The sequence below is a fragment of the Rhinolophus ferrumequinum genome, chromosome 20 (assembly GCF_004115265.2).
Source record: "Rhinolophus ferrumequinum isolate MPI-CBG mRhiFer1 chromosome 20, mRhiFer1_v1.p, whole genome shotgun sequence".
NCBI lineage: Eukaryota > Metazoa > Chordata > Mammalia > Chiroptera > Rhinolophidae > Rhinolophus > Rhinolophus ferrumequinum.
Window position 1 is genome coordinate 8993227 of NC_046303.1, and position 26679 is coordinate 9019905.

The 26679-nt window shown below is 38.1% G+C and overlaps 1 protein-coding gene across 2 annotated transcripts in view; it reads left to right on the plus strand.

The window, feature by feature from the left end:
* The window catches only part of DPY19L1 (dpy-19 like C-mannosyltransferase 1), a 72638-nt gene that overhangs the window by 24849 nt on the left and 21110 nt on the right, over positions 1–26679 (plus strand). For both annotated transcript variants that reach the window (XM_033088293.1, XM_033088294.1), the window contains exons 7-14: positions 5742–5799; positions 6423–6514; positions 10331–10430; positions 13393–13470; positions 17373–17459; positions 19523–19582; positions 20115–20195; positions 25316–25417. In XM_033088293.1, coding sequence (XP_032944184.1) covers positions 5742–5799; positions 6423–6514; positions 10331–10430; positions 13393–13470; positions 17373–17459; positions 19523–19582; positions 20115–20195; positions 25316–25417 — 658 coding nt within the window. The remainder of the gene's footprint in view (positions 1–5741; positions 5800–6422; positions 6515–10330; positions 10431–13392; positions 13471–17372; positions 17460–19522; positions 19583–20114; positions 20196–25315; positions 25418–26679) is intronic.

The window sequence follows — 26679 nt, forward strand, 5'->3', positions numbered from 1 at the left end:
ATGTGTAACATCCATCATTTCAACTCTCCCTCGCGCATCTCTGGTGCCTCCTTCCTGGACCCCTCCGTCTCCTGGTTTGACCCCAGACTGGTCCTTCTCTAGGCTTATCACACAGCTGTTGTCCTGGGACATGTGGTCACCACCATCCTGAGAATTCCCCCGTGTTCTCTCCTGTTCATTTACTGTTGCCTGAGTCCTATATTGTCTTCTTTCTTGATTATTCCTTCATTTTGGAGGATCCCATCCTCAAGCAATTCCCAAGAAAGAGTACATGGAGGTAATTTAAAAAATACCTTTTATGTTGGAATTTTGTTTTACTTCTATAGTTGTTTGCTGGTTTGGCTAGTTTTAGAATTTTATTTTTCCTTAGACTTTGTTCCACTGTCTTCTAAGATTCAGTATAGCTTTTCAAAAGTTGAGTGTTGTTCAACCTGCCATCACGTTCTTTGGAATGTGACTTATTTTTTCCTTCTGGCAGCTTTTAGGTTTTTTCTCTCTATAGTGTCCCAAAGATCATGATGTGGTAAATATTGTTTCATTCTTTTGATCTGGACACTTCCATTCTTCCATTCTGGGGAAAACTTTTACTAGTATTATTCCTTTGGTGACTTTATTTTCTCCACTGTCTCTGTTTTTCTCAGAATCCTGTTGTTTGGATATTGGAACTCTTGGATTGAAACCTAATTTTCTTAGGGTTTTTTTCTACGTTACTTTTTTATTGTACTTTCTGAGAGATTCCAACTTTCCTACTGAATTTTGAGTTTGCAGTTTTCTTCTGCCTCTTGCATTGTCTCTTTATACCTTCAGGTCCCCCTTGAATTTGTATTAGGCTCTGTTTTTCCGTAGAAAGCTTTCTCACAGTCTGCAGATCCTTACTCTGCCATTTATATTTAAAACTGAGGTGGCTTGTAAAAGGTAGTTAGAAGGTTGTAAGGTGGATGGGACTTACTGCGGAGTGGGTTTTCTTTCAGAACATTCAAACCATAAGCTGCTTTGGGGGTAGGGAGGAGACCTGGGCTCCTTTCATCTTGTAGCTCCTTTGTTTATCAGCAGATGGGTAAAGGGAGTCTAGGAGGCTCTTGATTCTTAACCTCCTCGTGCAGAAGTGACACTGGGTACCAGTGATTGTTCCCTGCTCCCTGCCTCTTGTATGTGGACACTTACCATGAGAAGGCCTGAGTACACTCACCGAGGCAGAGGCCAGTATTCGCGTCCCTCTTTTCCATTTCCTCTAATGTACTGAGATGGTTTTTTTAAGAAAACTTTGTAATGATCTCTTTTTATGAATTCCTATACATTTACTGTTTGCTGCTCAGGGTCACTGTGGCCACTCTGATCTTTTCCTCTTCTTTTGAATATTTACCTTTCTCGATCTGTCTTCACTCAGTTCTCCATTGCTTCTCAGCTTTTGTGAGAAAACCTGGCCATTCTTCTGCAGAAATAGCTAGTCATCCGAAAAATGCCTTTTTTTCTGCCCGAGGAACCAACCAGTCAGAGAGTACCCTGCATTCATCTTCTCATTTTCTGTTTTTCTCCCTTTTCTGTGGTCACTAGAAGTTCATAGTGGCTTCTTTGATTCCAGAAAGAATTCTGTTAGAACTATTTTATTTCTAGATGTGTTCTAGAAGCCCTGAGGGCCTGAAAGATTAGTCTCTATGTCAAACCTCCCTTTTAATTTTGCTCAATGGCCCCTTTCTATCCTGAAGTGAACAGTCGAGGTAATATACCCAGTTTTCCTATTCTCTCTTCTCCTTATTCAACCCAAGTTACCTGCGAAGTGACTTGGTATTCTTTTTAGGCTTTGGTTTAGCACAGACTGGCTTTTTATATCAATTCTTTACTCCTCCCCCGTAACCCACCTATTTTAAGAAAAAGTTGAATTTCATATTCTTTATGCCAGTTTTGCTTCCATTGTTTCATTTGACTTTTTTTTGGTTTTCATTTTAAAAATTCAAGCCTTTACTGTTTATGCAGGCTGCATTTTCTGCTGCAGGTGTGTCTTAAATAGGTTGTGGATTGTACCAGCTCCGTGGGTTTTTTTTTTTTTTTGGCATGTTCTAGTAGCTTGGCCTGCTAGCACATCTTTAATCATTTGGCCTAACAGTTGTATATGAATATTTAAAAGATAAGTATTTCTCTTCAGTATGCATAAATTGATGAGAGTTATTGGTTGAAAATATTGGCGTCTTTACTTGAAAACCTGCCCCTTTTCATGTCATTATATCACTTTCCCCTTGAGTTGTATCCTAAACCCAACTTGTCACAAAATCCTGTTGGTTTCTTCCTCCAGAACATCTCTGGCATCCTTGCACTTCTAGAGAGAGCAGGGTTTCACAAAGGGTCCAGGCGCTTGGTGTGGAAGTGGTTCTGGAAGTGGCGTTAGACGCGGCTCTTGGCGTCACCTCGGGCCTTGAGCGGTCCCGGAGTGTGCTAGAGCGATGCACGAGCGTTTTCTTGGAGGACAGTGATGTTTCCGGGTGGAAAGGGAAAGGGAAAGGGAAGCCCCTGGCTAGAGGCCGAGGGTGCAGGGGAAGGAAGTGTTCACCATGGGCTGGAAGTTCTGGAGGCCCCGTCAGCATCAGCGTGTGGATGGAGGGTCGGGGGCTGGGTCCCAGCAGAGGCTCCACGGAACACACGGCGCTGATGACCAGCAGGCGCCTACGTCTGCGCCGGGGACCCAGGGCCAAGGTAGTAATGACAGGAAGGCGAAGGACGTTTGACCTCAAGTTTCATAAAAAAGATACCAGCGATCTTGAGATGGAATAATTTTTATGTTTCCTTTTATGTTTTCATTGACTGCTCAGATACCTTTTGGGTCTCTGCCGTGGGCAAAGCTCAGTACTAGACACGAGGGCAGCTACAGTGAAGAATTGGGAACTTCACAAGCGAGTAAATAAAATATTCTGTTTCTTGGCCCTGGCAGACAAAGATTAAATTAAAGCCATTAATTAGTTGCTTGTAACAGATTGAGTGGGAGGACTAAGCCGAGAACGTTTCTCAGCCTTCCCGCTTCTCATTCTCTTCCTCACCTCTCTTCCCTCAGTGCTCCAGCATCCCCTCTGCAGGTTTGGGGAAGATGCTCAGCTCTCAGGCAGGCCTGCTGCGCATTTCCTCACCTGGCTAGTGCGCGCTGATGCCTTACATCTCAACCTGGAGGCTGGATTCTCTTAATTTAGTGATTTCCAAATGATTCTCTCATGTTCTCTCTCTCAAGCATTTACACAGCAAGAAAACTAACTGCCCGAGTTATTTAATGTCATTTTGAATTAGCTGTGATTCCTTTTCTTTTTCTGTTTGAATGTTGAACTTTGCATGTTTCATCATTCTTTGGTAAATACTAGAGGGAAAACCCTCAGTGATTAATGAAGCTTACCAAAATGTGACAATTGCTTTCAATCCACGTGTCACTTAAGAAGAAAATCATCAAATTATTAAATGTCAGAACTGAAAAGTATTTTTAAGGTCTTTTACGTTCTTACCCTCTCATTTTGTATCTGAGGAAATGGAGGTGCAAAGGTGAAGGAGACATGAGTAAATGTGGTAAATGTGTTTAGCACGCTTACAATGTTTTGCACCATACGAACTTACGTATTTTCTGACAGTTGGTGGTAATATTGCAGAAAAAAACTTTATTTTTTTTTAAACTGCTAGAGAATGCTGAAATATCAGCTGATCAACTATAATTGAAAAAAATTAATTTTAAGTATTCTGATTACTGCATCTTTTCTGTTTAGCAAAATGAAATGACCTCTGTGGTAGTCTCTAAGGATTGCAGGGGAGGGACGTAAATGCTAGGGAACTATTGTAGAATTATTGCAAGTCACATCATTTGATAGTGATTGTAACTCAGAGCATTCCTTGCAGATGAACAAAGCATGAAATGGTACCAGAAAATCTGCCTCCCTGGTTAGTTAAGCATAACATAATAGTAAAAAAATTGATATCCCTGATCTTTAAATAGGGATACAGACAATCCAACTGAAAAATGTACAAGAATGTGAACAGACAATTGACAGAAAAGAAAACTCACATTGTCAAAAAAACAAAAAACAAACCCACTAAACTGATGATCTGTACAATGAAGCAGGGCATACAAATCAAAATAACAGTGAGAAAACAGTTTCCACCTATCTGATGAGCAAAATGTGAAAGGGTCTGGGCCTATCAGGTGCTGTGTGAAAGAGAAGCAGACCCCTCCTGCACTGTGGGGTGGCGTTTGCAGGAGAGTTGGCAGTCTCACAGACCATCCTGTAGAAATAAAAGCACCAGTATTTACATGCAGAAGGATGTTTAACTTTTTTTATCATCATAGCAAGGAATTGAAAAATATCTGTATGTCCAATAACAGGGAAAGGGCTGAACAAATTGCAGTATATTTATACTATGTAATATGTGACATCTCTTAAAAAGAGTGCCTTGGGTTACGTGTATTCATGATAGATTAATTAGAAAAGGAACAAATTTCAGAGGGATGTTAATACTATGATCACATTAAAATATATGTTTGCATGGCTTAGAAAATGATTTGGAAGGATGGGCACACACACAAATGTTAATACTGATTCTCTCAGGTGAATACAGTGGGGGAGGGTGGCAAGGAGGAAACCGTTTTTAAAAAATACGTTAACCTCTGTACTTTTTCTCTTGGAATACATTCAGAATATTATGGTAATATAAATCAGCCTCTCTCTCTCTCTAAACCTAGACCTCATTCTTAACCTTTGCGTTGTCTCATCCCCGCAGTGAAGCCTGGCGTCTTTTGAAGGAGACGTGCTGCGTCTCTGAGGAGAGGCCCCTGACTGACTTCCGCTCCCTGGCCTATGCTGTTCTCACTACTTTCTAGCAACTTTATCTGTCCTCTTATTTCTGTGATCCATCACTTCAACTACTCTCTGGCCAATATGCTGTTTCTTTGTCCCTTTATGTTCCGTTTGTGCCAGTCCTGGTCGATAACCAGTGGGGGAAAATCACGTAATCCTACCATTAGTGTCTCTGTGAATTTGTGGCTTTGAACTTCAGTTGATCCTTTAAAGACAGCTCTGCGGCCCTTCTGTTTGCCCTCCTTTCCTCTTCTCTTGAGCAGCAAGTGGCTGTGACCCCAACTCTGTAGGGAAAGAGGCAACTCCACTGAACCTGCAGACGTCACCCCGTCTTGTGCCAAGGCTGACCGGCCACCTGTGCTGATTTGTGTTGTATTTCACAATTTTTTGAAAACAAATGAAAGATAAAAATTTAGCCGAAACCTAATGTTTCCCAAGCATGTTTTGTAGAAAAGTAGCTTGGGGATGGAGTGTGGTATTTTCCAACTTTATGACTACTAAGCCCTTTTCTGTACTCTCCCCCTCCCTTTTCCTGAATGTATAGCATGTGTCCCAAGGAAAATAGTGTGAGAAATGCTGAAGGACACCATAAATATGTGGTTCTAAAGGGTAAAGAAAAAGAAAAAGGAAGTTCAGGTTGCATGATGCTCAGTTACATGACTATTAAGAATTTCTGATTCCCTGTCAGTTTGTGTGTGCTGTACATTTGAAGATGGAAGTGATTTTAAAAAAATGAAACTTATTTTGACTAACGTACTTTAGAGGAAATAAGCTATTTTTGTAAATAAGCATAGTAGAGTTCTACTGTGGCTAACATGTTTGTAGTGATGGAAGGTTATCATGTTATATTATTTCAAGGTTTTATTAGGACTGACCTGGGTTTCTGTTATTTGCGTTACATTTTCATACTCTCTTTTCCAGCGGCAGCCGATTAGGAGGCCTGGTTACGGTGTTGTGCTTCTTTTTCAATCATGGAGAGGTAGGTAGTCAACAAGTATTTACTTCTAAAATCTTTACAGGTTTTCCTTCTAGAAATACAAGTTTCTTCTTTAGATAGTCAAATTTGTTTTTAAAATTTAGGAGAGTTTACTTACAGATTACGGGTTTCTTTTTAAAATTTAATTTCTTTAAAATCTACAGTAAGATTCTTTAAATGTTTGATCTTACTTTGATTCAAATTTTAAACACTAACATTTATTTTAAGTTAACTTTTCATGATCATAATATCTTTTATGTGATATATCTCTTAATAATTTGAAGAAATAGTGATTCTGTATCAATTCTTTATATAATTTAAAACTGAAAGTTCACGTTAGCTGTAATAGACATAAGCCAGCCATGGATATAGTTAACTTCCTTGTGTGGAAATAACTTTTTGGTGTGTAGCAGCTCTGTCGTGTTTCTATTTTAATGTATTTATATTAAACTTTGATTATTATTGTTAATTATTATTAAGTAATAATTATTAAATGGTGTTTTGTAACACACCATTTCAATTTATGGGGGGGAAAAACCTTCTCTTTGTACTTACGAGTAGCTTTAACTTGGTATATCTCACTTAGCAAATTTAGCACATAGACCATAACCATGAATTTTTCTCAGTGTACCCGTGTGATGTGGACACCACCGCTGCGAGAAAGCTTCTCATATCCATTCCTTGTACTTCAGATGTTGCTGGTGACTCATATTCTCAGGTAATTTGGACTGGTCCTTGGTCGTTGTTGTCAAGTTTGTTTTGCATTCAACAACTTATGCGAGAATTTGTAAGCTTCCATAATAAAAACAAGCAATACAATAAAATAATTAAGATGATGCTGATGCGAGATTGAATTCATAAAGGTATTTTAATAGTATAATTTCAAACTATTCAGTACCAATAACATTTTCCTAACGTGCCTTCTAGTCTTCTTCCTTTTTCTTGGTGGTCTGCAGATACTGCTTGAGGAACAGCAAATCTGTGTCTACTTCTGCCATCTCCACTTTCCCAGGTCATTTTCTGCTGCCACCACAGTCTCCCAAAAGTAGGCAGAAAGAAAGGGGAAAGCAGGTGGCAGTAGAGTGTACCTTATAAGAAAGACAAAGTCCTTCAAAGCAGAGAACAATTCGTAGAATAGCTGTGGTCAAACACATTAACACCTGTAATTATTCATCGTACGTTTGTTTAGGATCCCTGAGAATCAGATGTTAGGGATACAAAGAAACCACCTCAGTAGACCAACGATGTACTAGGAGAATTCCTGCTGAAAATTCAGGATTAGATTGGCTGTCCATGTGTGTCTAGCCTTCAGCAGAGACCCAGCAGAGATCCAGAAACACACAAGTGGGAAGAGAGGAGGACTGTGAACAGTTGTCTGTCTCCTCTTCTGCTGACAAATACTGAGTTTAGATGAGTGCAGCCTTCATTCAGAGGGTAAAAACAAAGCAAAATGGGCCTATGAAAAAGAATGAAGCATGACGAAAACATGAAGGTGACTCGGACTAAGCGATCCCGCCAGTGATCTGAAGAATTCAGGGGAACTGGGTTGAAGTCTGTTACGCCAAACACGGGGTGGGCCGATCCCCTCTGTGACGATCTCAGCATGAATAGAGCCATTGCTTGGCTTTGGCTATTATGCGTGTTTTTAGACAGGCCTTTCACAGAATGTGAGGTGGGTGGTGAATTCTATGTTAGCTGTCAAAGTCTCTGCAACTCCAGCCTGATTGTTGTCTCCTGAATTCCTCTTACTATGGGATTTAAAGCTTCTTCAGCATCTTCAAATAAAGATCAAGAGTTCTGTGAACTTATAAGCTTTAGCTCTGAGGCACCTGCATCGATGTTCCCTTCTCAGACACCCCAGGGAGAAGTGTGTGTACGAATGTCATCGAACTCCCCGCTGCCAGAATCTTAGCTCGTTTCTCCAATATGATACACACGGGAGACTGCCCGTCAGTCTCCAATTTCTGCTTTGCTTTGACCTCTGCTTCTGTCTTCAATCCAAAGGAGAGCCTTTGCTTCTCCTCACACTCCCTGGCTGATCTGCTCTGACCTGAGCAGCCGTGGGTGGTACTGCTGTACCTGCCAAGCACAGCTGCCTGTAATGCCCCCTGAGGGATGTACTGCAGGAGGTTCTGCTGGTTTCCTCTTGCTGCCTTAGCAAATCTCCACAAACAGGTTTCATCTTACCTCTGACAGTTCTGTAGGTCAGAAACCCTAAACTTGAGGTGTCAGCAGGGCTGATCTCCTGGAGGCTCAAGGGTCAGTTTGTTTACCTTTTCCAGCTTCTGGAGGCCACTGCATCCCGTGGCTTGTGGTCCTTTCTATCTTCAAAGCTAGCAGTGGTGCAGTGAGTCTTTCTCCTGTCAGTTTACTCCAACCTTGGTCTCTGACTTGTAAGGACCTCTGTGATTACATTTGGCCTGCCTGGATAATCCAGGAGAGTCTCCCTATCTGAAGGTCAGCTGATTTGTACCCTTAATTCCCCTTTGTCATGCAATGTGACATACAATTTTCGGGGAACACGGAGCTCTTTGGAGGCCATTATTCGGCTGGCCGTCGTGGGGCTGCCCTTCCTGTTAGAGTCTCCCGTCTTGTTCCCTAGGGCCTTTGGGGCAGCCTCTTGATGTCGTCTTTAGCCTCCTACTCATTGTCGTGTTAACCTCATCCGCCTGCTCATTCCTGTCTTTACTTTTGGTTTTTGCAGCAAAGTTTTAGGGGACTTTTCCTGGGTGTGGAAGTACGGCGGCTGCTTTCATTTTCCCTGGGGTGTCAGCTGCTTTCCTGGTGAATGGGGCCTTTTTGCTGGGGCAGACCACGTCCTCCTTTCCTGGAGTCATGGCAGACTTCTGGCCTTTCTTCCGAAGGATGACAGCCTTATCTCTGTCGCTCATCTCAATCTTCTCATAATTCGTCCTTCGCAGCGAATTCTGTCTCCTTTGGTGGCATCGCCATTTTGCTTATCTCTCGGTTTCCACCTGTAGTTGACATCTCATGGGTCAGGGTCACGCGGTGAATGGCTTAGGTGAGCATTGCTGCCGTAGGCCGCGGGTGCCGAGGTCCTGGCACAGAGCTAGAAAAGACTATTCCTAACGCCAGAACTGATTCACAAATAAGGTAAGAAAGGTGTTTTACGTTAAACTGGTTTTGAGTTCTAAATCTTTTTAGAAATTCGGTTTTATATACATCACCTAATACCAGCCACAGTATTACCTAGTTCTTCATTGTTCTGGCAGTACTTATGTTTATATTTCTGTTACCTTGGTTCAGTACTGATCATGCCGTCACCAGTTGGAATTTCCTTGCTCTCCCTTGATTCCTCTCTCCCCTCGGTGCATTGTGTACCCAGCAGCCAGATTAGTAGTAAATTCTGCTCAGAAGTCTTTGTCTCTCATTACCCATGAAATGAAAATCACATTCAGTATTCAAATGCAGTGGAGAAAGGCTTTATTTTAGACAATGGCTTTCCACCGTTTTGACTGTGATCTACAAGAAATAAAAAATACATTTTACGTTGTGACCCAATATTCCCATACACACGTGGACACAAATACCTGAAACAGAAGTTTCATGGACTAGAACCCCTGCTTCACACTCTTATTAAAAAGGCTGGTTCTTATCTAATAAATTAATTTTGTACCTCATTAATAGGTTACCTGGATTTTAAACTGCTTGATTTAGGGACATGATGGAAAGAGTTGGATTAGAATAGCGGAGGCGGTGCTCTTTGGAGAAGGGATACTTAAGGAAATACAGAAAGGCGTTCTATGGTGACACTCAGTGCCCCAGTCGGTTTATCCTAAGGAAAATGTCTTATTCAGTCCACGGTACCTACCTACCTTGTAACCTCCATTTGTCGGCATACACACTTCACTTAGTGGAGATCCTACATATGTTGGCGGCTTTGTATTGGCTCACTGATTTGGGAGAAAGTGGTTCTTCAAGCCAACATGAAAGATAAGATCACTTCACCCTCTTAAAAATCTCCTAAATGACACGTCAGAACCAAAGCGAGGCCTCTGCAGGGGGGTCCAGAATGCCCCATCTTCTCCTCTTCTCTTTTCTGTCCCTTACCTGTGCAGGACCCAGGTTTTATCCCACATCCTCCACAGACGCCCCGGCGCCCCCAGCTGCTTAGCCATGTTCTGAGTTCTTGCAGGATTTGTTTGCACAGTCCTTAGCACCTAGAATGTGCTGCTCTCTGTGATTTCTTTTTCATAGACGTCCTCTGTCTCTCCACGTGAATCTGTTGAATGAAGCGTTAAATATGGTTAATTATGAATTCACCAAAATATAGTTTGAAAAAACTCAATGGATATGCTGAACCAGATGCCCTCTCTCTCTTAGGCTGGCTTTGTTTGTTTCATAGAAAATTGTAATTGAGTGTCAGGAGGTGTACTTTCTGACCCACTGGTTCACTTTACGTCTGGTTTATGTTTTAACCAGATCGTGTTTAGAGATTCTCAGTTGCAGCGGTTTGGAGCCATGCATGAATATTTGGTGGTTAAACTTACTGGTCTTTATTTGTCTTCTCCAGGGCTACAAAACTTTATCGAGGAAGCCTGATTGCTCTCTGCATTTCCAATGTGTTTTTCATGCTTCCCTGGCAGTTTGCTCAGTTTGTACTTCTTACTCAGGTGAGATGCTTTGATATATTTCAACTTTATTAAGCTTAGTGTGTTTAATTATGTGAACTCATTTATACAAAATTATAGAACTGACATGTTATATGATTCTGAGTCCTAAAATGTTTTTTTAATTAATAAACAAAGTTTAGGGTATGGAAATACATAAAATTTATCTCCTAATGGGTATTAATTATTTATATACTAGTAGAATGCATTTATTGAACTCAAATTTGTAAGAGGGCTTTTATCTTTGTTATTCAATATTTGTTAGTGTGCTTGAAAGTGGACTGGGGCTACAACCTTAACTATTTCTCTTAAGTAAAAGGCATTCCTTTTATGAATAATACTGTAAATTCTTAATGCCTAGGAAAAATACACATAGGGTACCAGGATAAATACCTAAACAGTTCATACTGTATATAACTCCCCTACCAGTCTGTGATTTATGTGTCATCTTTTCATGTACTCACCTCTCCTTCTCTTCAAACAGAGGTCTGTAAAACAAGGTGAAGCTAGCTTGTGGAGAGAGGGAGCAGTGTGTTTATCTCTCCCTGTCCTCCCCACTACTTGTACTTCTTTATTATGTTGGCCATGTTCATATTCATATTCATATTCAGCAGTTTAAGAGTTGCTTTTTAATGTTCTTTGAGAAGTCTTGCTTGAGAAATGAAGTCAGACCTGGATTTGAGTCTTAATTCTATTTACTAGCTTCTTGACTTAGACAAACTGCTTACCTTTTCTTAGTTTCAGTTTCCTCATTTGTGAAATAGAGAAATTTAAGAACCTACTTTATTGGTGGTGTTTAGGATTAGATGAGATAATGTATATAAAACTCTTAACACATTACCTGCTACTTAGCAAGATGTCAGTTAGGGGAGCGGTGGTAAAAAGGTGAAAGGATTAAGAAGTACAAATAGGTAGTTACAACATAGTCATGGGGATGTAAAGTACAGCATAGAGAAGATAGTCAGTGTTGCAACAACTATGTACGAGGTGTGGTCAAAATATATGGTGAATGTTTAAAAAGAATTTATTGCAGTAAAAGGCACATTGCCATTAATTCCCCTCAAAATACTCCCCCTCCCTTTGAACACACTTATCCCATAGTTCCTGTCACTTTCTAAAGCAGTTCTGGAAGTCTTCTTTTGTGAGTGTCTTTAGTTGCGCTGTTGTGGCTGCCTCGATGTCCCAAATCGATTCAAAATGTTTTCCTTTCGTGGTCATTTTGACTTGGGAGAAGAGCCAGAAGTCGCATCCGGTGAATAAGGTGAATGAGGACACACCGTAATGCTTTTATTTGACAGAAATTGCCATACACCAGAAGTGTGACATGCAGTGTTGTCATGATTGAGGATGAAGTAAAGACACTCAGGAAAGAGGCCTTTCCAGAACTGCTTTAGAAAGTTCTGAGCAAGAATGATGGGATAAGTGTGTTTGAAACGAGGGGGAGTATTTTGAGGGGGATTAATGGCAATGTGTCTTTTACTGTAATACATTTTTATTTTATTTTAAACATTCACCGTATTGTTTGCTCACACCTCATATAGTGTCAGGTGGGTATGAGACTAATCGAGGGGATCACTGCACAAATTATATAAATGTCTAACCACTGTGCTGTACATTTGCAACTAATATAAAATAAGATTGAATGTCAACTGGAACTGAAAAAAAAGAAATAATTTGAAAAGTGAAAAATAAGTAAAAAGGAGGCTCTGCACTTAATTTTTTCTTTGATATCATCTCTTAGACTCTTTTGTCTTCTTTAGTGTGATGACATTTCAATTTTAAGGAGAGTCACTCCTTAAAATTCGACCCAGTAGGCTGCTGTGTATTGCTGAGACCCTGGGGTGCAAAGGGAGAGAGAGTTCCTGTTGCCTCCAGTTAGTGGAGGTGGCCTGCTTTTTGTGGGGTGGGGGTGGGGGTTTGCATGGAACTAGGGGCGGAGATAGTGTGCGTCTCTGTGGGGTTTATGTGGAATAACAACACACACTTGTCCACATTTACTCTCACATCTGTCACTCGTAAGCAGTGCAGTGTTCCGCGGGGATAAGCCTGGATAAAGGCAAACCTTGGTTTTCTTGGTAATGGGAACATTTGTAGTAGATTATTTGGAGATAAAACACTTGATGAAGGGAACTTAAGATATATGATTAAGTATTTAGCTGTTTATCAGTTAGCTTAAACCATGTTTGCATAGTAGGAGAAGCACAGAATTTAATTTGAATTGCTTTCTCCATGAATGAGGGTGGAGAAGTATTGTTTGGGATAGTATCTCTGTGTTTTACTAAGAGGTGCATTATCCTCATTTTAATCAATTCATCTAAATCATGCCAGCATTCTTAGAATTCTTGGTAAATATGTACACAGTTTTCTTCCAAACTGTAAAGAAAGTTAAAAATACCTTTGTTAAGTACTTCTAATTTTACATTTGATAAATTTGATTATAATGAACCCTTGAATATTTGAATAAAGGAAAGAGAACACTAACGGAGATACTTGTAAAGAGTGACTAACAAGCAGAACTTAATGTATTTTTACACACACATGCATTATTGCATAATAATTTTTTCAGTTTAATGTATCTTCTACAATTATGTTCTAATTGTCATATGTTCTAATTAAATTTTCATATTTTTTGATTTGGCAAAGCACTTTGTAATTTAGTTATACATATTGACAGTAGAGTCATCCTGACATTAAAATGAGTATTGCTTTGGGTAATCCACAAAGGAGATAATTTATATGGTTGAGAGAGCTGTGTATAGAAGTGAAAATATCAACCAGTATTTGCTATATTAATATATGAACCAATTAAATTATAAGTTGGCAGGAAAGATGATGGAAACTAAAGAATTCACTTTCAAAATAAATAAAATGAATTTGAAACAAAAATAAAGATAATCTTCATTCTTACAGTGACTCATTGTATGTATAGTTTTTATTTTTAACTTAACTTCTTTTTAAATTTCAGATTGCATCTTTATTCACAGTACATGTTGTGGGGTACATTGATATATGCAAACTACGGAAGATCATTTATATACACATGGTAATGGTTTTTAAATTTGTTTTTTTCCCCCATTGAATTTGACCTTAAAACAAATTCTTAATTAGTATTTGATTTGTTTTTGGTTGAAATTGGTCATAACATGATTCCATAATTAAAACAAATGTCAATCAAAAACTGTAATATAATTAACATAGGCCACCCAGAAAATTTTACTTTGGGCGCATTATCTGCTTGAGGTTGTGCCCTACGTACATGTTATCATTAAAAGAGAACATTCATGAAAGAGAAAATGGAATGGCATATTATCCAGGAGCCTTCTGTTAAAATGAAGTGGGATGTTCGTTTACTGAGCGCCAAATGTCTGGGCACATGGGACATACCAGTGAGTACAGTTACACATGTTGATTACAGTCTAGTAGAGGAAGGAGAGACGACAGAGGACAAATGATAAATACAGTAAGTGGGTAAATTGTCCAGTGTGTTTGAAGGCGATAGGACTATAGAAAAAAAGGAAAGATCAAGTCATGGTACCCCAGGAAGATCAGGAATGCCAGCGTCGGCGTGGGAGGTTGAGGTATCAAATGAGGCGGTCAGGGCAGGTCTTATTGAGAAGGGGGCAGTGGAGCAAAGACTGGAAGTTAGCCAAGTAGGTATCACAGAGAAGAATATTCTAGGTTGGTGGGACAGCTGGAGCAAAGGTCCTAAGGCTGGATGGTCAGTTTTGATGAGTGCTTATTCTTTAAAAACATTTTGTCTTCTCTTTGTCATTAGTTCTTACAATTTTGATGATTTTTCTCCCTATAATTTTAATGTTATTATAATATGCCATTATAATTATTCATTCTCTAATAATTGATACATATAAAAGGACATTTATAATATATAGGGAAGTTAGGAACAAAGTTATAAAATGAACACCATGAGCTTATCCTCCAGCTGAAACACAGGACAGTCGATACTTTGAACAAGCCCCGGGGTGCCCTGAACACATCCCCCGTACATCTCCTGGTGATAACCGCTATCCTGACTTTGAATTATAATTCACTTGCTTTTCTTTATGACTTTGCCATATGTGTTCCTAAATAGTGTATTTTTATTATTAAATATTAGTACTGTTTTTAAGGTTTGTAAAAATAGTGTCCTTTTATGAGACTTAACAGTTTTATTCAGGTTTCTGAGATTTGTATGTTACTAGAGTTTAGATGTTTTCTTTGCTTTATATTTTCCATTGTATAAATAAAGCACAATTTATTTATCTGTTTTCTTATTGAAGGGATTTAGATTTTTTTCTCTCTTTTTTTTAAATAATGCTGCACATTCTTATACATACCCGCGGGGCATATGCATCCAGTTTCTCTAGAACATTTACCTGGTAGTAGACTTTCTGGGTGGTAAATTACCCACATGTTCAGTTTCATCATTTAATACTGCATCGTTTTCCAAAAGTGATTGGACTGCTGCAAACAGTAATATCTAACAGTTCATGTTTTTCTATATCCTTTTATATTTTATCAGGCAGGTAAGTATAAAATGGTATCTTGTCTTAATTTGTATTTTCTCTTAGTAAAGCTGAATGTCTTTTGATAATTTTATGGATTCTATATTTCCTTTTGCTGTAACATTTCTATTCATATCTTTTACCAATTTTTCTCTTATGTCTAAGAGAAAATGGCATCTGTTTTATGCACTGCAGCATAATCCCCTTGTTTCATTATTTATTTTGATGCTTGAATTGGTCCCGATTTGGCCTACTTCTTTAAGCTGGCCTCTTTATCCTTTTAACATGTCCTCATCATGCTTTCAGCGCTTTGTAAAAGAAATTAATAAAGGCTAAACTTCATCAAATGCTTTTCTACATCTTTCTAGATGATCCTGTATATTTTTTACTCCTTAATATACTACAATGATCAATTCTATTAATTGGTTTTCTACATTAAGAAACCTCGCTTTTCTGGGGTAAACACAGTTTTTATACATTACTGGATTCACTTTGCTTGCATTTTGTTAGGACTTTTTGAAATTTTTTTTTAATGGGTTGACAATTGTTAGTAAAATTACATAGATTTCAGGTGTACAATTCTGTATTACATCATCTATAAATCCCATTGTGTGTTCACCACCCAAAGTCAGTTCTCCTTCCATCACCATATATTTGATCCCCCTTACCCTCATCTACCACCCTGTTAGGATTTTTAAATACCTGTTCATGAATGGGATTGGGCAGTAATTAATCTTTTTTTTTTTTGCACTTGGCTTAATTTTTTCCCAAATTGTTTCATATGGGTTTGTTTCTTTGTTTTACATTGCAGTAAAAATCAGAATAATTATTAAGCATTTAGATGGTCAATCGCACAGTGACACAGGCACATGTGGATGAGGACTTTGACTCAAAGTTATAGTTATAAAAGTACTAGCATTACACAGATTTACTTTGTAGTGGAACGTATTTTGGGTAAATGATATATGCTTTATGGTGTGACTAACTATGGAACTAGTTACTAACTATGGAATATCTTTTTTCATTATCATTTTACAAATTCCTATAGTTATAGAAAGGAAAAAAATACATAGAATTTGTCTCCAAACAGGTTTTCCCCCACTTTCTTATCGTGGTAAACTACATAACATAAAACTTACCATATTAATCTTTTTAAGTGCACAGGTCAGTGGTATTAAGTACATTCATATTGTTGTGTAACCACCATCTGGCTCCACAGCTCTTTGCATCTTGCGGAACTGAAACTCTCTACGCATTAAACAATAATTCCTTATTCTGCTTCCTCCCCCTGGAAAACTGCCCATTCTGCTTTCTATGTCTGTGACTTTAACTACTCTAGGTACCTCATATAAGTAAAATCACGCAGTATTTATCTTTTTCTGAATGGCTTTTTTTACTTAGCATAATATTCTCAGGATCCGTTTATGTTGATGCAAATGGCAGGACTTCCTTTTTTATGGCCGAATAATATTCACATATAAGACATTTTCAATATCCATGTGTATAAAATTATTTACAATGTTTGCTTGATAAGGAGCTATGTTCTAAAATATGTAAAGAGAGCTCTTAAGGAAAATAACCAAAAAAATGGGCAACAGGAGTAGGCAGTTCATACACACACACGTACATCGCAAAGACAATCAACAAATGGAAGAAAAGATGCTGCACCTCACCCTCCGGTAAACGAGGTTTTCCTCCGGTAAACGAATGGAAAGTGAAACAGTGCAGGCACGTTTTTCTCATATTAGATTGGCAGATATTTAAAAGAGTAATACATGGGTTTGGCAGGAATGTGTATCAGTAGGAACTCCCATATCCTGTTGGTCAGAAAGGAAATTGGTACAATATTTTATATGACAATTTGTTGATATTTTTTTCATATTTTAAAATGTGTCTACCCCTAATCCATCAATTCCACTTCCAGTAATTTATCCCATAGATGTGCTGAAATGCACATGAGATATACTCATAAGGGTGTTTATCATAGCTGAGTTTGAAATAGGAAAACCAAAATAACAATGAAACAAACCTGGAAGGCACTTAATGTTTAGCAGCGGTCAGAGGAGCATTTAATTAAATTACAAGTCTAGAGTAAAATACTTTTTTCAGTTATTCAACAAAAATAATTAGATTGGTTTGGGTTGTTATGGAAAGCTCTCTGAAACAACTGTAAGAGAAAGCAATAGTGTAGCTTACGGGTTAAGTTTCCATTTGTGGTTTTTAAAAAATAGAAACTAGAATTTGTACGTGTGAATGTCTGGAATGATACACAGGAAACTACTGATAGTGATCTTTCGGGTTTTGAAGTGTGGGATAGGACATGGGCTATTTTCATTATATATTCCCTTTTGAACAGTTTGAATTTTATTGTCGGCATGTGTAATGTTTTTTTGTTTTGTTTTGTTTTATGTGCATTAATTATATTTTTCTTGGATTTTTCCAGGTTTCTCTTGCACTTTGTTTTGTTTTGATGTTTGGAAACTCAATGTTATTAACTTCTTATTATGCTTCCTCTTTGGTGATTATTTGGGTAAGTGTTCTTTAAGTACATGGCTCATGCTTGTTTTTGAAACTAATGGTTCATTAGTTTCTTTATCACAGGCTGGGGATTGGTGATGGTTTTTCTATAAGAACCATCTCGGTGTTTTACGGAATGCATCTATACGTGATAGAGTACTCAAGTACTCACTTCCAGAACAGGAAAGAAACACAACAAAGGGGAAGCAGAGCACTTGGCCTCAGTCTAATTTGTTCTACCATTCTCCATCCTCATCTTTTCTGTCACCTAAGTTTTGGTCCCAGGGTTAGTTTCAGAAAGATTTCTTTTTTCTCTCTTTGTAGTTTTTATCCTGTTTCCGCTCCACTCTCCGGCCCCCCCTTTCCTTTCCCTGTGGCATCATCACAGCAATGTCTCCTCCTTGTACAGCTGTGATCAGAGGCATTGGTTTTGTAGGGTCCCTGCCCCCCCATGTTTGTTAGTATGAAATATTCAGATAGTTTAAACCAGGTGATGATTCAGTTACATTTTGCTAAATCACTACAGATATAGATTATCGGGAGCCTGTCTTACAGGATTAGAGCAAATGCTGGAAGGTCACCTAACTCCTCTGCCACTTTTGGTGGGATGACCTTCTAAATGTAAATCTCCCTGAATTTAAGGATTTCCAGAGATGTTTATGCCATTTTTGTCAATTTGGCTCACCATTCCAGTGTTTTGCAACCCTAAGAGGAAAGAATTTATTCCTTCTATTTAAAGTGCATGTGCTTTAGCATAGGCTTGTGTCCTGAAGACAAATGCATACTGCACTTAATTGAAATGTATTCTACTTCCTAAATAATCATTTAAGTTACTCAGATCATTTTGACTTTGTTGATTTCTAGATCTCATTAGCAAATCTGTTTCTTTCTCCCATTTTATAAATAATGTTTCTTTAAGGTCTCCTTTCCCAGTGATATACCTCTTCCTAATCTGGACCACCACCCTTTTCAGGTTGTGTGACTTGAGTGTACTTAGTCATAGAAATTATCAGTGACCATGCGGTGATGCTGTGTTTTCACCAATGACAAAAGGAATCGTTAGCTGAGTTGCTGTGCTTTGAGATTAATGATAGTTCTTACAGTTAGTGAATTCTGTTTGTAATTAGGAAATGTGAAAAGGTACTCAGTTCCCTATTTTACATGTGTACACAGGCAAGCCCTGCTATGACTCAGGTTAAAGTACGTGACTGTTGGGACTCTGTACCCGGGAGCCATTGAAGGGAAGATCACATACGATAAAATTGAATCTAAGTACATTTTGCAGGAAATTTCTTTTTGTTCATTTGTGCACCTACAGTGTGTCAGGTTTCCTACTAGGGTGCATGACACTGAGGTGTATCTTAGCTATGAATTTTGCATATTTTATGTACTTCGTAGATTTTGGTATATAAAAATAAATGATGCCAACAGTTACAGAATATAGCATGTTTCTGCATATTGAACTATAAACAAACATTTGCCTATTTTTATTTATAGTTATCACTTTGAAACCTGAATCTTACCACATTTTGTGTTCTTGGATATTCAGAAACTTCTGGAAAGATTTAATGTGGGTTCTTGTATTTACGTTTTGGTCTCCAACCATATTTTTGCGAACTTTGAAGTATAATAGATTTAGATCCCTATAGGTACTGTATTTTGGGAGTCTATTTACCATAAGATTTGATAGGGGAGAAGTATTCAGTTGATTCATGAAAAACTCATTTGTAGTCTAGTCTAAGAGTTAATATTTAGCTTAAGGAGAACTCATACAATTCTGAAATTACTTTATACTTCTTGGTTCTTAGGTAAATCAGGGAGGTGTAAAATCAGCCATAAAAATTTATACGTGGTGATTCTGTTTTCAACTTGGTGAAGCCGCTGACTGCCCTAATCTACTTCAGTTAAAGTAGGGCTGTTTCTTCAAGTCAGTGAGCTTGTGGTGATGCTGTGTGGACCATCAACAGTGTACTGGATTTTAGTTTCTGGAGAGTCTTATGAGTCAGAAGTACTTTTTGGTACTTGAATTTACATCAGTAAGTATTAACTGTGTGCTGTGTTATTGTCTCCATGCAGGGTATACTGGCAGCGAAACCACATTTCTTGAAAATAAATGTATCTGAACTTAGTTTATGGGTAAGAATCAATCTATTTGAATGCATACGTTTTTCCTTCTCTAAAATATGTCATTGGTTTAATGTTTTACTTTGAAAGAAATGATCTATGGAATGCAGGGCATCCAACAATTTTATACCATATTAAGGCTCAGTTTTAATGTGCCAACTTGCCCTTTCGTAAGCAAGTTAAGATTAATATTTGATAGGGAGTTAAAGAATTCCATGTTTCTTTCCTAAGGAACAGTGCATGTGTAAGAAACTGTTAGTAAAAGGGGATTTAACTAATTGCTGTATAAATCTTCTGTAAGATATATTAATTTTGATAATAAGATGAAGTGTTTATATTTTTGTTTTTAGTGATAGCCGCTTGATTTTGGAGTAACATTATTTATTTTAACTTAGGTGCATTTTTTAGTGTTTTTTTTCTTGGGTATGGAGATTTATTTCAAGTGTGATTAAAGTATTTATTTTTTTCTTCCTAGACTATGTCTGTGGAATGGCTATATGAAGCATCAGTTTGTTTATTTTTTTGTTGTATGTTTGTTTTGTAGGTTATCCAAGGATGTTTTTGGTTATTTGGAACTGTCATGCTCAAGTACTTGACATCTAAAATCTTTGGCATTGCAGATGATGTAAGTGCATTTTGCTTAAGCTTGAAAAGAATCAAACAGGCTGAAAATGAACTACAAAAGTTATTAAAATACCACTACTTAAAACAAATTCTAAGATGAAGTCTGTTATTTTATCTGTTTAGTATAATAGAAGGTAAGTGTCACTGTGTATACAGTCCGTATTCTCCAAAATTAATTTCTTGACACAATTATTTTATTGGTCTTTCTATATCATAAAGATTTTAAAATACTGAAGCAAGAAAGCATTAAAGACTTATGCTCAAATTGTATGTAGTCATTTTTCTCTGGTTTCTTTATAATCCCCTTTTGTAACAGATAAAGACACTATCTTCAGAGCTTCTTAAACTATTCTTTCTTGCCTCAATTTTATGGTCAGTGTTTGTACAAAGTTTATTTATAAGCCATTATAAGTCATTTCATCCAAGTTTTATGGAGAGAAGTTCTTGTTTTGTTTTGCTGTTTGAGTAGGAGAGAAAATAAAATGAGAATAATTCTGTTTTATAATTTTAAGGATTCTGGCTGTCCATTATTTTGCTTTGCCTATTTTACTTTGGTATTTTAGTAAAAAAGGGAAAAAAAAGGCAACATAGGAACCTACATGGAAAGGGTAAAGTAAACCACATATTTTTTCTGTAATGTATTTTAATGGCTGTCTTTGATCCTTCCTTAATAGATTAAAGCTGAGGTTTTGCAACTGGGTTCTGTGATACCTCGGCCTTCTGTGAACCCTTCCGTGGGGTCTGTCACTTCCCAGTCCCCCTGCCCACCCTTCTTTCACCAGGGCACTTTAGCTTTAATCCCTTACGTATTGGACATTTATACAGGTTTTCACACGAACAGGGAATTTTTTGCTGAAAAAGATTGAAAACAACTGGGCTGTTAAATGGGTAGTCTACAACCTGTTGAAAGATTTTTGAAAGTATAAAAATGTGGTCTAAAATGTATTTATTTATTCCTTCATTCAATGTGTACCTGCTGTGTGCCTGGCGGTAGAATGAATCCTAGAGATACAAAACTGAGTAAGACGTGGTCTAGTGGGAGATCAGAACAAATCGCAGCAGCTGCTATACAGTGGAATGAAAGCTGTGATACACACAAGTACAGCAGGAACGCACAGAGGACAGTTGGAAGCTTCCAGAAGCCAGCTGTGACAGTGAGGGCTGAAAGGCGATTGCGTCACCAGGATGCAGAGAGTGAGCGAGCAGGAAGGAAAGTGAAAGAGCCCAAGTCTTAGGTTTTTGGAATCTGTGTCTTCACTGGGGGAAGACAAACCAGTTAAGGTATTGATTCAGGTTAAAATGACTATTGTCATTTTCTCTCACAGCCAAATGTTGTGTTAGGCCCCCAAAAAGGGCTACAAAAACAGTTATTTCCAAATTAGAAATAATTCAGTGGCAACTTGATATTTCTAGAAATCTGTAGCATTAATCAAGGACATCAGCCCAGCCGCAGAGCCCTTGACAAGCATTTCCACCCACCCTTGTCTATTAAGATAATGAGCCACACCTCCCTGTCCTCTGGGGACCCAGTGAGCCTTTTCACGTGTCATCTGGATTTCCCATCCCTGCTCCTAGTATCAACACTGGTTGGTAGAAGCCTCACGTTGTCTACCAGGGAAGCTCAATGCCCCAAGGTTTTTACTGGGTGCTGGTAACTTAGGCACTCTCTGCCCAGCACGTATCAAAATTCCCGACTCCCAGAAGGATTGTAGGTGTTGAGCATAAACCACACTGTTTGTACAGTTTAGGTTCAGTGAGCCACTGTTATCATGTAGGTGGCGGGAGCCTTCCGAAATCCAAGTTCCAGGACACCAGCCTCGGGCCAGCCTTGCAAGCAGGCCTCCTGTGTTAACTCTGATCGGAACATCAGGTGTGTCCCCCCTGTTCCTACCTGCCACACCTTGGCTCCTCCATAAGTGTGTGCACCACCACCTGCCCGGTGGTGGATTCGGTCGTAGATTGGGGGAGACCTTGGGCTCTTGGGTCTACTAGCACGTGTGTGCAGCGTTCCAGTCCACCAGGGACGTGAGAACTTATCTACCCCTCGTTGGTTGTCTCATTTCCAGAATCTCTGAAATTTCTAGCTAGTCTGCTGTTCGTTGCACTGGCACTGCAGCCTTAGGCTGGCAGAGCTGTGAGCTTTCACTGGGCATTTCCTGAGTTTTCTACTTTTACCGGCAGTGCCTCTGAGCATAGATGTTTTTGCTCTCTGCCCCCAAACACATCAGCTCCCAACAGTAGCAAATATTTTGCTTTTCTAGGCCAGCCCCACCTTGGGAGAACTATTGGGTCTGCCCAGTGGGGGAGGTGGTGGTGCTGCTGATGGTGGAGGGGGGCAGCCTGGGCAAGACCCCCAGATTCCTGCCCAGAGTGTATCAGAGTTCTTTAAGAATGAATGCATCTCAAATTGTTTTACTTTGGCTTAATTTCTAGATCCCAATATGGTTGTTTTTGACAGTTTTGTCCAATGTTATAGTTTTTAGTAGGGGAGGGGATTTGCTAGCTTCTTCCTCTGCCATGTCTGAAAGTCCCCATACTCACTGATTTTTGAGTATTGATCCCGCCTGTATTTCTCAGATAACCTCACTTGCTCATGATGTTATTATTCTTTCTATGTATTATTGGATTGGTTGGCTACTATTTTTAAGGATTTTTGCCTATATTCATTAGTTTTATTCTGTAGTTTTATTTTCTTGTAACATTTTTGTTAGATTTTGGGTTGAAGGCAATACTAACTTCCTAAAATTACTGGGAAGCATTCAATCTCATATTTTCGAAGAGAATTTGTGCAGAATTGGCATTATTTCTTCCTTAAATGTTTAGTGGAATTCGAAATTGAAGCCCTCAAGACCTGGAGTTTTCTTCATGGGAGGATTTTCAGCTATGAATACAGTTTCTTTCAGAAGCTCTTGGTAGTTTTATGTCTTTAGAGGACCCATTTCATATATGTCATCAAATGGATTGTGTCTATTTAAAAAATATATTGTAGTATTCAATTAGTGAAAAATTCTTACTGAAATTTTTACGTATATGTGAAATGGTCATTTATGTTTTTTTATTTAAATTTCCTTATATTAATATTACATTAGTCTCCTATAAAGAGATGTGTTTTTTTTGTTTGACTGCTTTTGCTGTTTTCCTACTTTCTATTTATTGTATTAATATTTTCAAAGTACCACCTTTTTATAAGTCCATTTTGGTTTTGTTTTATTTCTGTTGGTCACCAAATTCTGTCATCCTCATTTCCTTCCTTTTCTTTTCTTTAGGCTTATTCTGTAGCTTTTTCTGATGCTTGAGTGAAAATGCTTGGCTCTTTTGTTTTCAACCTTTTATTTTCCGATAAATGCATTTAAATCTATAAATTTTCCTATAAGTTGTACTTTTGTGTGTCTTACAAATTAACTTTTATGATTTTCTTTTTAACCTAAGGTTATTAACTCATTATTTAGTTTCTACCTCAAAGGATTTTTAGAGCCATTTCTGGTTATCATTTCCAATTTCATTGCATTTATGATTAGAAAAAATAATTTGTATTATATTACCTGGAAATTTATTGTAGCATGATCTGTGAACATTTTTTGAAAAAATATTTTGTGTTTAAGATAACATGTATTCTTTGTGAAATTTGTACTCTATATTTGTGAGCTTAATATTCAGTTTTTATATTAAAGTTTGTCTGCTTTTTCTCTTTTAGAGAGAAATATTTAACATTTCTATTAAACACTGTCAATTTATCTATTTCTTCCTATAGTTTCTTCAGTTTTTTTATACACTTTGAATCTATACTGTTAACTGAAAATATGTTCATGATATATATATGATCTTGCTTTGCTATTCATTTTACCAGCATATAATGTCATTCATTGTTTCTTTACATAAATTTTTTTGCTTGAATGCAATTTCATGAGACTTCACAATTGCTAACCTAAATTTCTTCGGTTCAATCTCTCTGGTGTATCTTGTTTTCTTTTATTTTCAACTTTCCTGCATACTTCTAAGTGTGTCTTTTTATAGACAATATAATATTGGATTTTCCCCCTTTAAATCCAATTAGAGCATTTGTCCTTCAGTAAATCTAAGCTCTTTACATATATGGCAAGGCAATTATCATTATTTGGGGACCTATTTCTTCTGTTGTATTTGAGATTTACCAACTATTTTACTTTTTAGATTTGTTTTCTACTTTTAATTGGGCAGATAATTTTCTTATGCTATTTTAGGCACTATATAATCTCCCTGTTGACTTCTCAGATTTCCTGGCATACATTTCTTCCCCAACAAGGCAGTGTTTTGAAACTCTTCAGCACATTCCCACCACCCCTTAGTTCCTACTCTGACCCTGATCCCCTCACCTTCTCTAGATATCGTTTGGGGTTGTAGTTGTAGTTTGTTTTAGGTGTAATTTCCCCCTTTTCTTGGATCCCTGCTTTTTTAGACAATAATGAATTAAAAGTTTGGCCAACATTGTCTCACTGGTTAAATGGAAATAATTCCACCATCCTCTCATGGCTTTTGTGGGGAGAAGAGGGGATGTAAGTGAGAGCATTCGGTGACATGTAAGAATTACACAGATGTTGCTTGTCAGTCAGAAGGGGCCTGCCGATCCAAGGCCTGCCCATTTTCTGCTTTTTGCAAAAGGTCTTTTCAGTTCCTTCAGTCCCCTTTTCAGAAATCTGAAGTAGTGTTTCCTTTTCTTTACTCTCTCACACTTTGCCCCTTTATAACGGACACACATCCTTGTGTTACCAAGCCCACCTCTCCCGGTAGCCAAGGAGAGACTATTTCGCCAGATTTAGCACATTGAGCAGGGAAAACCCAAGGATAAAAGACTTTGGTATGTTGATGATAGATCAAAGTACTTGAGCAAGTGACTCTCATTCTTTGATGACAGATCAACATACCAAAACCAGGGTACTGTTGGAGTTATCATTTATCTGCAAAGGAAGGGAGAACTGGAGTTGAGGGGACAGTACTTTCTGCTTTAACAAAAGCTCACTGTATGGGAACAGTGAGCTATGTAATGTAGTGAGAACTATTTTTAGATACCACTAAGATTCAAATGCATTATGACGATACATGGCCTAATCTCATGGCACCTCATTTTTTTTTTTCCCTTGCTAGGCTCATATTGGCAACTTATTGACATCAAAATTCTTCAGTTACAAGGATTTTGATACTTTATTATATACCTGTGCAGCAGAGTTTGACTTTATGGAAAAGGAGGTAAGATGTGATTTCTAAGTTATTTTTTTTCCCCTTAGGTTTTTGGCTCATTCATTTTTTAAAAGGGTGTTCCTGTTATTTCAGACTCTTAGCTCTCTGTGTTATCTAAGTTTGAAGGGAAAGGAAAATCTGGCAGCTTAGAGAAAGATGTTCCTATTTACATTAGTATAGCTCCCTGAAATACATGATCTTTTCCCATTTTAGTAATTCAGAAACATGCATTCAGACTAGCAGTGGTTTTGTGGATGAGGAAACAGCGGCATTTCAACTTGCTGCTTTTTAGGGGTAGCATTAACTCAGCGAAGCTCAGGTTCTTACATTTCCACTCACTTTGTGGTGGTTTGTTTGAATGATCTCATTGCTTTGAAATATCATTGAGTACACATTTTTCATTCCAATGACATTTTTCTTTCCAAAACTGTATTCAGATGTTTAGATGGAGACAGAAGTCTGCAGTATTACTTAATGTACTTGAGCAAGTGACTCTCATTCTTTGTGTCATAGCTACTAGTTTCTAGTAGTGTGCTACAAACAGATAGTGTGACGACAAATTGAGATACACAGGAAAATACTTTGATAGTTTAATGATGTTTTATATAAAATATTATTTTGCACTACTTTAGGAGCTGGTTTGGTTCAATAGTCATGTATACTGAGGGTGCCGAAAAATGTATACACATTTTAAGAAAGAAAAAACCTGTATTAAAATTGTAATACTCAAAATATACCGATAACAAAAGATGAATACAAGTCACGTTTGACTTTTGCAGTTACAAGAGGTGCTCAAAGTGGTTACCATCAGCGTCCAGACACTTCTGATGATGGCGAATTACTGCTTGAGCAACGTTGACCAAAGTGTCCCCTTGCATACATTGTTTTGGCACCCCTGGTATATGTTTCTTTTTTAACACTACCCATGTGGCCCTGATTTATGATGATACTATGTGTGAAACGTTTTCCTTCAGAGCTGTCTGTGTGTATGTATTAAACTGGCCAACATACTCTGTTGACACATCACTTTCTCCCTTGACCCCCACTGGACTAGCCCCGTGTCCTGAGTTACAGACCAGTGGGCAAGCGAACACCACACTGCAGACTCGCATCCACCAGACGTTCTGAGTCGGGCATGTCCTGCACTGGTGGCCTACCAGTGGCCTATACGACTTCATTCCCTGTGTTCTGGCAGATGGTGTTAACACAGAGGCTGATTGAAGTATACGAATGATAGTGTTGACCCTGCTGAAAGAAACTTTTGAGGAAGA